The following is a 14437-nucleotide window of genomic DNA, read 5'->3' as shown; positions in this document are numbered from 1 at the left end:
TGGAGAGGTTGTAACCCTATACTTCTACTAAAACTAAGGCGTCCTTTTATTAAGGTGCACATTTAGTGAGTGATAAATCGGTTAGCGTACCTTAATAAAAGGACTTCTAAGTATCTTAATAAAAAATTTGGCCCGCGACTTAGCCTATGTTTTAGATTTTGGCCCCTTATATGATTGAGTTAGACACCCCTATCCTAAACCGAATTGCCATATACAGCAAGTCTGCCCGGTACTGGCTTTAGTACTTCAGTTTATATCAGTCATATTCTAATTAAGAGATCCTCTGTGTTCATCCCATTCTTCCTTGAACTCTGTCACTGTTTTCCTCTCTACCACTTCCCTCGTGAGGGCATTCCAGACATCCAGCACCCTGTCTGTGAAAAAGAATTTCCTAACATTACTCTTAGGTCTACCACCCCATAACCTCAATTTATGCCCTCTAGCTTTACCAATTTCCCTTCTCTAGAAAAGATTTGGTTTCAAGTAGCTAAATGTATCATACCACTCCTGTCCCTTCTCTCCTCTAGAGTATACATGTTCAGCTCTTCTTGTTTATCTTATGATGCAAACCCCCTACCATTTTTGTTGCCTTCCTCTGGACTGCTTCAAATCTTCTTATATCCTTGGACAGAATGGGGCCTTACCAACAACCTGTACAGGGGCATCAACACCTCCTTTCTTCTGCTGGTTATGCTTCTCTCTATACAGCCTAGCATCCTTCTGGCTACAGCCATCACTTTATCACACTGTTTCATCGCCTTCAAATCCTCAAACACTATCACTCCAAGGATCCTCTCCCTGTCCATACATATCAGCCTCTTGCCTCCTAGTAAATACAGCTCCCTTGGATTTCTATTCCCCAAATGCATCACTTTACACTTCTTTGCACTGAATTTTAGTTGCCAGACATTAGACCATTCTTCCAACTTTTGCAGATCCTTTTTCATGTTTTCCATTCCCTCCGGGATGTCTACTCTGTTACAAATCTTATCATCTGCAAAAAGGAAAACCTTACCTTCTAACCCTTCAACAATGTCTCTCTCAAACATATTGAACAGAATCCTTGAGGCACTCCATTACTCACCTTTCCTTCCTCTGAGTGAATTCCATTAACCACCACCCTCTGACATCTGTCCGTCAACCAATTTCTAATCCCGTTCACTACTTTGGGTCTTAACTTCAGCCTGTTAAGTTTGTTCAAGAGACTCCTATGAGGGACTGTGTCTAGCGCATATCCTCGATCCAATTCTCTGGTCGCCCAGTCAAAGAATTCAATCAGATTCATTTGGCATGATTTACCTTTAGTAAAACCATGTTGCCTCAGATCTTGTAACTCATTAGATTCTAGGAAATTCATTATCCTTTCCTTCAGGAGCGCTTCACAGTAGAACAATAAAAAAAACAGGGCAAACTAAGCAGCATTTACTTCACTTCCATTATTTTTCCAATAACTTCATCTCTGCGACCACTTTTGTGATGAGGGACCACATCCACTCTTCTCCCATCCCACAGAACCTTTAAGTTGACCTACCAGAACATCTCTGAGCTCCCTCAATATCCTGGGATGGATCCCGTCTGGTCCCATGGCTTTGCCTACCTTCAAATTTTCACGCTGTTCATAAATACTTGAACAGCACAGTATCTACTCCATTCTCATGTGTAACTTTGCCAGCCAATTTTCCAGGATTTTTTCCCTTGAACACAGAACAGAAGTATAGGGCTCATAAGTCGAAAGAAAAATGCATCTAAAACTCTTCTCAAGTCGGCACTTGGATGACCTAAAAGATAGGTCGTCCAAGTACTGATAATCGAAACAGGTTTTTAGATGTATCCAGAGGCTTTTTAGACCTCTGAATTTCGCTGTGCGCCCAGAACTGAAAGGAGCATTTTTGAAGGCGGGATGTGGGCCAACCTAGACTTAGTCATACGGCAGTGGCGCAGTGGTTGGATCTACAGCTTCAGCACCCTGGGGTTGTGGGATCACACCCTGCACTGCTCCTTGTGACCCTGGGCAAGTCACTCAGTCCTCCATAGCCCCAGGTACGTTAGATAGATTGTGAGCCCACTGGGACAGATAGGGAAAATGCTTGAGTACCTGATTTAAAAAACCGCTTAGATAACCTTGATAGGCGGTATATAAAATCCTAACTTGAAACCTAGATGGAACTTATACATTGTGATTTAGGCGATCTAAAAACAGGTCTACGTGCCCAGAAGATATTAAAATTGACCAGATAACCACTACAGACACCCATACACTCCCCCAGTGATCACAGACTCCCCCCTCCCCCACCATAAAAATCAAAATAAAACCGTACATATCTGCCTCTAGAACACTAGCACCTGGCATAGGAAAGCCTAGTAGAGCTGCACAGAGGTGGCTTAAGTAGTCTGGGGGGTGGGCTAGTGAACCATAGAGAGGACCCAGGCCCATTAGCCACTCTAACCACTGCAAACCTCCCCAAAACCCTACTGTACTACCATATAGGTGCCACCTGCAGCTAGGGTTGTAGACATATGGGTATAGTGGATTTGGAGGGTGTTTTGGAGGCTCACCATGACCTATAAGGGAGTTGTGGTGAGATGTTTATGTGGCACCCTTTTTGTGAAGTTTACAGCACTGCCCTGTAAAGTGACCCACTACTCTCTTGCTATGTCTGGGTGGCCAGTCCATCACAATGCTGGCCCCTCTCACGTCCAAAAAGTCTTGTGCTGGACATTTGGGATGTGGACAAATATTTGCATGAGAATATGATATAAATACAGACGTACTGGCAGTCTGGACGATCAAACGCCTGGACGTACGGATAGACAATTTTTTGAAAAAAAAAAAAAAATTTAGACATACTTTGAGAATGGGCATTTTGGTGCTACCGACTTTGGGCGACTAGCGCCCTACATTCAAATCGGACTTAGACATTTCTTTTGATTATGCCCCTTTATTTGTTTAGCACATTTGCTTTTTCCTCATCACTATGCACACAGCGGTTCATAGCTTCTTTCAGTCTCACAATTCCATTTTTCATCTTCCTTCTTTCACGAATATACCTGAAAAAAATTTGTCTCCCTTTTTCACATTTCTAGACATTTGTTCTTCTACTTTCACCAGCGTATCTCTCTCTTGGCTTCTTTCAGTTTTGTGCAGTGTTCCTATCTGTGCTCTTCTTCTTCAAGTTTACATTTCACAAATGCCAACTCTTTTGACTTTACACATCTCCCTCCAAATTTGCAGGTTTAGAACTCATAACTTTGGTTATTTGTGAGTTTCTAAACCCAGACCCCTCCTGGTGGCCTAGCGGTGAAGCGGGGCAGGAGCAATCTTCCTATGCTACTGCCCTGTGCAGAGCTGTCAACAAAAATGGTTGTCTCGATATAGTCTCATGAGATCACGGGAACTCATGACAGTCATTTTTGTTGACGGCTCTGCATGGGGCAGGAGCGTAAAAAGCATAGTGGGATCGCTGCTTGGCTGGCCCAGAACCTTTTCTCCAACATCAAAATTGACATCAGGGAGAAGGCTTGTGGGCCGGCTGTGTGCAAATATTGCACATGCCTGGCCCTTCCTTGCCCAGAGTTGCGGCAACGGCAGGGGATAGATGAATGGAGTTTGTTGGGTGGCAGCAGCGGCGGTGGGGTGTTTGTGTGTGTGGATGGAGCTTGTCAAGTGGAAGGTAGGAATTGGTGGCGGCTTCAGTGGAGGGCAGGCAGGATTTAGCATGGGTCGGCTTCGGGGGGAGGGAGGAAGAGGGTGGGACAAAGATTGGAAGGCAGTGAGGGGGAGAGGGCACGAACTCGACAGAGAAAGAAAGAGGGGCATGAATATTGGACACAGAATGGAGAAAGGAAGGGGGCACTAACTTGGGACAAAGGTGGGGAAGAAATAGAAAGAGAGAATTGTTGAGCATGAGTGTGTGAGAGATGGTGCACATGGGGAAAGGAAGAAAGGAAAATTGGGCATGGAGAGAGAGAGAGGAGTGAGGTAGAGATGTATGGGGAATAGAAGGATGAGAGGGAGAAATGTTGGATATGGTGGTGGAGAGGGAACAGAGGGATAAATTGAAGGGGATGCAAGGAGGAGTAATGTTGGGCATAGTGATGGAGGGAGAGACGTGGCATGGTGTTGGAGAGGGGTGATAGAAGGAGAAATGGGCATGGGGCTGGAAAGCAGTGATGAAAAAAGCTGCACATGATCTGGGGGATGAGAGGAAGAAAAGTTAGACTCATGGAAGGACAGAGAGAAATGTTGGTTGGGGAATGGCGGTGGAGAGGAGAGGAGAGGAGATAGAGACAGTCAGAGACACAGAGAGAGAGAAAAATAAATAAATATATAGGCTATAAAGATAGGATGCACAGTCAGAAGGAAGTGCAACCAGAGACTCATGAAATCACCAGACAACAAAGGTAGGAAAAATGATTTTATTTTCAATTTAGTGATCAAAATGTGTCAGTTTTGAGAATTTATATATGCTGTCTATATTTTGCACTATATTTGTCTATTTTTCTTTTTTTTTTATTTATATATATTTATTGAATTTTTTCAATATAATCAAGCGTAACTTGTACAGAAAGGAAATTCAGCAAAAGAATTAATAATTAAACATAATACTTCAATCAAACATCAAATATAAGCTAAATCTCTACTCAAGTCCACAAATAGGATCCAAGGTGGATGGTGGGCAAGTAATACAGAGATAAATTAAATTAAGTAAATTATTACTAGTAGACTGAAAATACACCTTTCCTTAATCTAAGCACTCATGTTCCACCTTTCTCCAAACTTGAAGTTGATAGAAAGGTTGTCAGTTGAGATGGCTCAAAGAAGACAAATTTATGTGAACGATAATTAATTACACATTTACATGGATGTCGCAAGTAAAACGTAGCCCCTAGAGCCATAACACCAGGTTTCCTTAGCAAAAATTCACGTCTCCTCCGCTGGGTCTCCTTGGCCAAATCTGGGAACATCTGTATTTTACAACCTAGAAATTCTTTTTGTTTATTCTATTTGTCTATTTTTCTACAGTTGTTACTGAGGTGACATTGCATATTTTAAAGTCTTGCCCTCTTTGAAAACCCCCCAAATATAAATGATAAATAAGATTTTTTTCTGCATACAGTGCGCTTTGTAGTTTTTAAAAATTTTGTGGTTACCATTATAAGAACATAAGAATTGCCGCTGCTGGGTCAAACCAGTGGTCCATCATGCCCAGCAGTCCACTCACGCGGCGGACCTCCGGTCAAAGACCAGCACCCTGAGACCATCCCAACCTGCACACGTTCTTGTTCAGCAGGAACTTGTCTAACTTTGTCTTGAATCCCTGAAGGGTGTTTTCCCCTATGACAGATTCCGGAAGAGCGTTCCAGTTTTCTACCACTCTCTGGGTGAAGAAGAAATTCCTTATGTTTGTACGGAATCTAACCCCTTTCAATTTTAGAGAGTGCCCTCTCGTTCTCCCTACCTTGGAGAGGATGAACAACCTGTCCTTATCTACTAAGGGCTCCTTTTATCAAGGCATGCTACGGGGGTTAGCGCGTCAGACATTTCATCACGCGCTAACCTCCGCAGCAAGCCAAACAACTAACGCATCGTCACTGGAGGCACTAGCGACTAGCGCGGCAAGCGGTTTAACGCGCGCGTTAATCCCCTCCCGCACCTTGATAAAAGAAGCCCTAAGTCTATCCCCTTCGATCATGTCCCCTCTCAATTTCCTCTTTTTGAGGGAGAAGAGGCCCAGTTTCTCTAATCTATCACTGTACGGCAGCTCCTCCAACCCCTTAACCATCTTAGTTGCTCTTCTCTGGACCCTTTCAAATAGTACCATGTCCTTCTTCATGTACGGCGATCACTGCTGTACGCATGTGAGGGCCACCATGGCCCAGTACAGCAGCATGATAACCTTCTCCGATCTGTTCGTGATTATATTGTGTGCATATGAAAAATGGATGAAAGAAATTGCATTACAATTAGTACTATTATTATGAGGATGGAGTCAGGGGCAGAGTTTGGGCAGGTCTGGGGTGGAGCTTAGGCGGGGGTACTCAGTTAGTATTTGTTAGGCTTGGGGGGTACTTGGCTTGAAAAGGTTAAGAAACAATGTCATAGATGAATGTGATAAGGGATAGACTTAGGAGTAGCCTAAGGGCATATTTCTTTATGGAAAAGGTTGCACTCATACATGCATGGACCAGTCTCCTAGTGGAGGTGCTACAGATGAGAACTGTATCTGAATTCATAAAATCATGGGATAAGCACAGAGGATCTCTGAAGACAAGGAAGGGACAAGTAGAGCTCTTTGCATTATTTTCTGTACTTCTATGTAAAATGACTAAATGGAACTCTTTTTTGGAGTCTGCCTTAAAAAAAAAAAAAAGAACACCCCCACCCCCGGTGAATAAATGTCATTAAACTTTTGAAAGGTCATGTGTGAAATAATAACTTTCATCTGAAAATCAAAATTTAACAGGGAACCACCACTTTGAATATTTAAAGTGTTTCTGTTTGTGTAGGGAATTGTAGTCAGATATATGACTATATATTTGGGTATATCTTTTGAAACAGTTAATAATATTAAAATGAACTTTATATTGTAATACTTGTTGAATAAATAAAGACAATTTGGAAACTTGCTTACCTTAAATATGTTGTTTGCTGTTATTACTGGAACTTCATCATTTACTGACTCAACAGATACAAAAACCATTTGGGGCAAACTCTGTTTCCAAAGCTCCGAGTTATTAGCAAGGATTGCAAAGCTGTCATGCAGTGTCTCACTACCATCATGAACATAGTAAATTAATTCTTGTTGTACCTTGGGAAACAAAACCAAAATGTAAAATTTGAAATAATCAACCATTTTATACTAGCTAGGCCAGTGGTCTCAAACTCAAACCCTTTGCAGGGCCACATTTTGGATTTGTAGGTACGTGGAGGGCCTCAGAAAAAAATAGTTAATGTCTTATTAAAGAAATGACAATTTAAAACTCTTTATAGTTTATAAATTTTTCCTTTTTGATAAGTCTTAATAATAATATTATAATTTATAGCTAAAGAGACATATGATCAAGAAACTGTTTTATTTTACTTTTGCGATTATGATAAACATACCGAGGGCCTCAAAATAGTACCTGGCGGGCAGCATGTGGTCCCCGGGCTGCAAGTTTGAGACCACTGATCTAGGCGCCCAACATTTTTTTTTTTAAAATTTGGCTTAATCAACGCTGATAATTGCCGGTAGGCACCTACCACTTCAAGGTAAGTGTTTACACCAAGGCACCTACCGTCACGTAGGCATGAATTTGGGCATGAATCAACAGAAAACCCTGGCCTAAATGGCAGTGTTGGGAAAGACATTGGTTCCTCTATATACAAAAACTAGTGCAAGTGTCAGACCGGCTCATTATATTTATCTAATGTTTGCTTCACACTCACAATGTCGGTTCATTTCGCTTAGCATTCCAAGGCAACTCGAGTTTGGAAATTTCCCCCGAACCCGGTCAGGGTTGAAACGCCTCCAGAAATAAAAGGCGTCAGGAGCTGTTTAGCACATCAACGTTGATGGTGGCTGGTTCCACCTTACGATAAAGCTAAGTGTTGCCTTCTTTCTTTCTTTTCATTTTACCTTCTATTTTTTGTATCTAATATCAGTGGTTTTGCACATTATATTCTTCATATTTAATGAGCTGTTTTGCATATAATATTATTCACATTTAAGAAGTTTTTGTAGGCATTTGCACACCTTGAGTGCATATGTTCCAGTTGATTTAATTAATATATATTTATATATTTTTTAGTTAATCAATTGAAGGTTTCTCACATGCACTTTATAAAAAGTTTTCTTAAGTTATAAATTTATTGAATATTCAAAAGTTTCTTATTTATTTGTCCTTTTCAATCACCATACAAAAAATACATTAATTAATATATATTAAAATATTATTTAAATTAGTTACAATCAAAAATAGTCACATTTTAATAAGATTTAAATCTATTATAATGAATCCAGTGATTATAATTTTATTAGGGAATAAAGTGTTAATAAATTGATTAGGGAATAAAATTTAAAATTAAGTAGTTAAATAAACAAAAAATTGTTTGGTAGGGGGTGGTGGTCATAGATGATTATAACAATATACAAGACAGGAACCTGTAATGGTATACATCATAAGAGGTTTCAAAGACTGAAGTCTGTATAATTTATGATATGCCCACCACTGTTTGTTTTTGTTCAAAATATTTAATAGGAATTGTGATTTAATATTAATTCTTCCTACACATACAGTCTTTGGAAATCATCAATTCAAAAAACTTTATTTATTAGATGCTATAATGGCTTTGATATAGTTTATGAGTATAGTTAGAATTTATTTGCGTAACAAGCATCATCTTCCCTTTCCATTTTTTCTTATTTTCAATTATTTGAGTTTTAGGGATGATATATATTTAAGGCCTCATTACATACTATCTTCATAGTGCTGGGGAAAGAAGCAGACCAAGAGGAAACACCAATTAAAAGTGCTTTTAAAAGAAATTTCAAGGTGCCTAAGAAAACGGTGACAGAATAACGCCTATGGAGGCACTTTACGATGCCCAACGCCACTGTAGGAGTGGCTAACACTGGAAGTGGCGTAGGTACCATAAATCGCCTCTGTAGGTACAATTCACATCAAATATGACAGAAATGTAGGCCTTGAAAATGCTGGCCTACATTTCCAGTGCCTACCTTTCCCAAAGGTATGATTCTCAAACCCCTTTTACAAAAGCATAGCATGGTTTTGGAATTCGGGCCTTAAACTATATTTATTTCTAATATCTTTTATTGTTTATATATAGTCACAGGTTTTGGAATGGCATTTTCACTATGAATGTCCTATTTTATGAATTGTGGTTTTTATTTTATTTGGTTTCAGTTTGCCCCTGATACAGCCTTATAGGTGAAACACAGCCACAATGGACACATTTTTGTTTTCCTGGGAGTATTTCTAATAAAGATTTTATATTTGGATTTTGTTTGGTCTGCTTCTTCGTTTTCCCCTGTAGTGGATCTAGAAGACTGGCTGCCTTCTTGTTTTCTCACCCCTAAATGGAGTGCACCTAATGATTCAACACCTACCTCTGCCTAAGAATGCTTAGGTGCCTCTAGGCACAATTCTATCAACGGCGACTAGTGGTTGATTGACAACTGTGCCTAACAGAGCCTAGGATTTAGACACCATTTATAGAATCAGGGCCTTTTATGTCAAAAGGGAGTCAAAGCATTATAGTTTTTCAGTTATGTCAGCAATTCACTTCAAACCCAATTCAGGTTGGTAAAAAAAAAAAAAAAAGGTGATCTGTAATAGGTTAAAGGCCTCAGCTCAGTTCCAAGGTTCACAGATGTATTCATATTGCAGCCTTTGGTAGAGTCATACAGGTCTGTGCACACCTCGTGGCCGCTACATCATAAAGAGAGCAAGGGTACGATATGATAGTGAGTAAATAGAGGAATGGGGATAATGATGCCAAAGCCAGATAGTTAATAGCAGAACTACAGAAATAAAGAAAAGAGCGATAGATCCACTGCTCGCATCAGAACTATTTCTCAAAGTTTGAAAAGGCCAAATATTTCTCACTAATATAAAAGTGCTAAATTTTAATGGGTTATGGATGCCTAAAGAAATAAAATACACAACAGCAATACTGCAACATTTATAGTACCTCTTTTGTAGTAAACTTGGTTAGGTTTACTCCTGGAAGGCGAGTGTTTTCAATGTAACCATACTTTGGTTGCTCAAGTAAAATGAATTCACATCTGAGACCCATAAAATGTTGATCAGAAATCTTCAGATAATCCTCCGTCAGTGCCTTAGAACCACCTTCTAGTACTGTAAAGTTCTGAACCTGTAATGGAATCAGCTTGGGAATGATGTCCACAAAGATCTCGATTCCACTGACTGCTTGGACACCGTTTGTCACATCTACAGTAAAATGGTCTTGCTGCTGGTTAGGAGTAGTCTGCACATATTGAATGTTTCCACTGTTAATGTCCTGCTGTGTAAAGGTCGAAATAGACTGTTGTTCTGTACCAATATAACCGCCTTCTGATTCAAACCGACGAATATATCCATTCTTGGGGAAAACCACAACAGTGAACACAATTTCCAGTGGAGAACTGTCCTCATGGACAACCTTTAATTTACACAAAACAAACAGTTATACAGCATGCAATAACCCATATGAAGCTATGCTGGCGGAAATGTAATTTGGTAATTTACCATTTTATTTGGTACATTGATGAGTGCTAAAAGCCAAATATCTAATCGAAATAACAAACTTCTATTTATAATGACAGGGGTTGCCATACAGCTCATTTTAAGGAATTGGAAGAATTGGGATCGATTAAGTTACAATTTTTGGTGGGAATCGCTGTGTTACATTTTTAAAATGGAACGTTTCATGGCTATACAGCAAGGGCGTTACAGAAAGTTTATGGATGTTTGGGAGCCATTGGCAAAATTTTGTAAGGAAGAATAATTGATTTTATTTTATAGGCTTGTAAACATACGCATCGATGGGTGGGTTGGGGGGGGGAAGGGAATTACATTGGAACTTGATTCAGGGTATATATGGATAGTTTCCTGTGGGTTTTATTTTATTTGAGTATTGGGGGAAAATTTAATTGTATGTTAATGTCTGATAGTTTATTGTGCTTGTCTTGCAATATTTTATGTATATGAATTACTTGTTCCACAATTGTAGTTTGAAAATCTAATAAAGATATATATAAAAAAAACCTTTTACTTCTTCAAGGAAGAGTGCATATTCAAATATACAGTGCTGAAACAAAGTTTGTTAACTCATAGATGGTCTGTATTTTAGCACAATTTTGGAATCTATTCATGTTTGAGCATAACTTAAAACCTAGTTAGGAAAAAGAATAACCTGACTAAATTAGCCCTGCATGTTAACTATGTTTAATGCTGCAATTTAACATGTTAATTATACTACTTAACAATTCTTTTTGTTCCTGGGTAATAAGTGCTCTTTCTTAATTGCCTATGCCAAAAAAGTATAGAAAATGTCTATCATTCCCCTCAAACTGTGCTTTATTTATGTAGTATTTACTTTACCACCTTTAGCTGCACAAAGTAGGAAAACAACTACAAATCCCAAAAATAGGTGACTCACATTCACACAACATTCTGGTTATCTCAGAAAGGTAAAGAGATAGTGAAGAAGTGAAGGAATGGGGGAGGGGAGAAAGTTTTGAAGCTGGTAGCATAATGGTCCTGTAGTGTGATCAAGACATTGATATTTTGGAATTTACCTTTTTGCAGAATATTCCAGATTAATTCCAAGCTGAGTAAACTTAGGGGCTCTTTTACCCACTCACCCAGACAGACAAAGAGCAGCTGTCTTCAGAAGAGAATAACAAGTCAGAGAGTGAGGGAGACGTAGATCCAGTTTACAATCAGTGGTGCAGCTGATGAGAGAAACCTATACTATTCAAACCAGAGAGACCTCAACAACTTGATCAGAGATCTTGGTCTCGCCAAGTTCAATGCCAAACTTTTACCATCCAGCAGTGGAACTTGTTGGATGAATGTGTAAGTCATACATCAGAGGAAGCATCACCAAGCTTTTACCACCTTCTTCATCTATCAATATGAGCTCTGCTTTTGCCACAATATGACTAGTTTGTTTGAGGCAATTGGAATCGCCTCTAACCTGAGAGAGTGGTGTCTTTTCATTGACAGCTCATCCAGGAGCATCAAAGTCGTGCCGATCCATAATGGGAACAAGTACTGGTCTCTTTCACTGGCTCATTCAGTGCACCTGAAAGAGGATTACAACAGCATAACATTACTAGGTGCCTTGAATTATGATGAGTATGGCTGGGAGGTCATTGGAGACTTCAAAATGTGGGTCTCCAAGGCAGTTTTACCTAGTGTCTTTGCTATCTCTGCCTTTGGGACAGCAGGGACACAAAGGCACACTACCAAAGACCAAGTTTTCTGTGGGGAGAAACGTCGTCAAATGGGAACCACTGGTGGACCCCTGGAAGGTGCTGATGCCACCACTGCACATCAAATTGGGTCAAATGAAACAATTTGTCAGAGCTCTAGATAAGGAGTCGGCAGCCTTCAAGTACCTTCAGGACATTTTCCCTAATATGTCTGAGGCAAAGATCAAAGCTGGTGTCTTCATTGGACCTCAGATAAAGAAGAACCTGGAGTGCACAGAATTTCCAAAGAAGCTAACTAGGAATGAGAAAGCGGCTTGGAACAGTTTTGTCGCAGTGTCTCAGGGCTTTCTGGGCAATCACAAGGCCAAAAACTGCATGGAATTGGTCAAGAATCTTATGAAGAATTACAGTAAAATGGGTTGCAGGATGTTTCTCAAAGTCCATGTCCTTGATGCTCATCTTGAGATATTCAAGGAGAACGTGGGAGCATACTCAGAGGAGCAAAGTGGAAGCTTCCACCAGGATATACTGGACTTCGAACGCCACTACCAAGGACAATATAATGAGAACATGATGTGAGATTACATCTGGGGGCTGATTCATGAAAGTGACTTACAATCTAATCACAAATCTCGAAAAACTACTCACTTCTAAATCTTCTGTGGTCATCTTTGTATAACTTCAATATAAACATATGTCAATTGTGATTCAAATGTTGATTTTTATGACTTTATAAGAATGAAAATATGAAAATTTGGCATTTTCATGTTTTAAATAGGTAAACTGCAAAATTTGACTAGCCTGATCACAAAAGCAAAGTTTTATGGAAATAATAGACAATTTCTATACTTTTTAGGAATGAGCAATTAGGAAATTACACTTACTGCCCTCCCCCCACCCCCAACCCATGCATGGTCCAGCATCTCTTTCTTCCCGTTTTGACCTGCCAACAGTTCTCTCACAAGTCTCAATTAGAGTTGTATAGGGACTGCCCATCCCCAGGAGAATCAAACCCATCCCGTCTGTCCCTGCTAGGAGTCAAACCCATCCCTGCTGGAATCAAATCCGTTCCCGCCCATCCCTATAAACTTCAGAAGTAGTTATTTCATTGAATTATGCTACTGAATTAAAGGCTCTAGTAGAGACCCATTTACAAATAAGCAAAGACACTTTATTAATTTGGAAATATTAATTGGGAAGAATACATACTTTGTAAATGGGTTTCTACCAGAGGAGGTACAGATAATAGGGAAGAGAAAGATGAGAGGGAGAAATGTGGTAGAAAGGGAACAGTGGAACAGACTGAAACTTCAGGAAGGACGTGAAAACCTTCCTCTTTACTAACCCAGCGCCTTAAAGTCATTCACCTTGAAATGCCACCCAGTCAACTCACCTTTGTCACTTAATTTCACCAGATGCTTCTTAGTACATATGTTTTATTGTCATGTCTATATTGTAATTTATGTAATCTGTCATCTATATTGTAATTTATGTAAAATGTCATCTCTGCTCTGTCTGGATTATTATGGATGTACTTTGTAACCCGTTCTGGGCTCTTTTGGGAGGACGGGCTAAAAATCGAATAAATAAATAAATAAAAGGATGCAAGAGGGAGGAATGTTGGACATAGTGGTGGAGGGAGAGATGGGGCATGGTGCTGAAGAGGGGTGATAGAAGGAGAAATGTTGGGCATGAGGCTGGTGAGCAGGGGTGAAAGATGTTGCACATTGTCCGGGGAATGAGAGAGGGATAAATTCTGGACCATGGTAGGAGGAATCAATGGACAGTAACAGAAGAATTTACAGAAGATGAGAAAGCGGGAAAAAGAAACTGGGACCAACTTGAGGGAAAAATAAGTCTCCAGACAACAAAGGTATAAAACAAAATTTATTGACTAAAATATATGTTAGCTTTGGGAAATGTATATAGTAGATGTCTTTGTCTTGTGTTCAAAAGAAAAGGAAATGCATTTCTGGTTTTATTTCTATAATGTTGAAGTACTTGCTGACCCTTGCTGTGGCTGGTGAGATCCCCAAGCACCGCCAGCAGAAGACCTCCTCTAGAGATGGCCACCAAGCGAAGCAATCACTGGCAGTATCCATGAGCCACTGAGGAGCCAGCATCTGTGACTCAGGGATGCTACTGCTGTCTGCCAAGCTTGGCAAAAGGGACCCCAGGCCAACTGCAGAGGAAGTTCTCAGCTGACAGCTTGAAGGTCCTCATCAGCTGAGTATTTATATTTTATATATACATTAGAGGCTTTGGTAGAAACCCGTTTACAAAGTATGTATTCTTCCCAATTAATATTTCCAAATTAATAAAGCGTCTTTTAATTCAGTAGCATAATTAAATGAAATAACTACTTCTGAAGTTTATAGGGATGGACGGGGACGGATTTGATTCCACTAGGGACGGATTTGACTCCTAGCGGGGACAGGTTTGATTTCTGTCCCCGCACCAACTCTCTAAAGTGGACCTCTTCGGAAAGCAGGTCC

At 39.9% G+C, this 14437-nt stretch overlaps 1 protein-coding gene across 2 annotated transcripts in view; it reads right to left on the bottom strand.

Annotated features, from left to right (window-relative positions):
* The window catches only part of LOC117354239 (chondroitin sulfate proteoglycan 4-like), an 80644-nt gene that overhangs the window by 40105 nt on the left and 26102 nt on the right, over positions 1-14437 (bottom strand). For both annotated transcript variants that reach the window (XM_033931380.1, XM_033931390.1), the window contains exons 4-5: positions 9695-10165; positions 6633-6809 (exon numbers count right to left, since the gene is read on the bottom strand). In XM_033931380.1, coding sequence (XP_033787271.1) covers positions 6633-6809; positions 9695-10165 — 648 coding nt within the window. The remainder of the gene's footprint in view (positions 1-6632; positions 6810-9694; positions 10166-14437) is intronic.

The sequence above is a fragment of the Geotrypetes seraphini genome, chromosome 1 (genome assembly GCF_902459505.1).
Source record: "Geotrypetes seraphini chromosome 1, aGeoSer1.1, whole genome shotgun sequence".
Taxonomy (NCBI): domain Eukaryota; kingdom Metazoa; phylum Chordata; class Amphibia; order Gymnophiona; family Dermophiidae; genus Geotrypetes; species Geotrypetes seraphini.
Note: the sequence above shows the minus strand (reverse complement) of the source record. Positions and strands in the feature narration are given on the sequence as shown.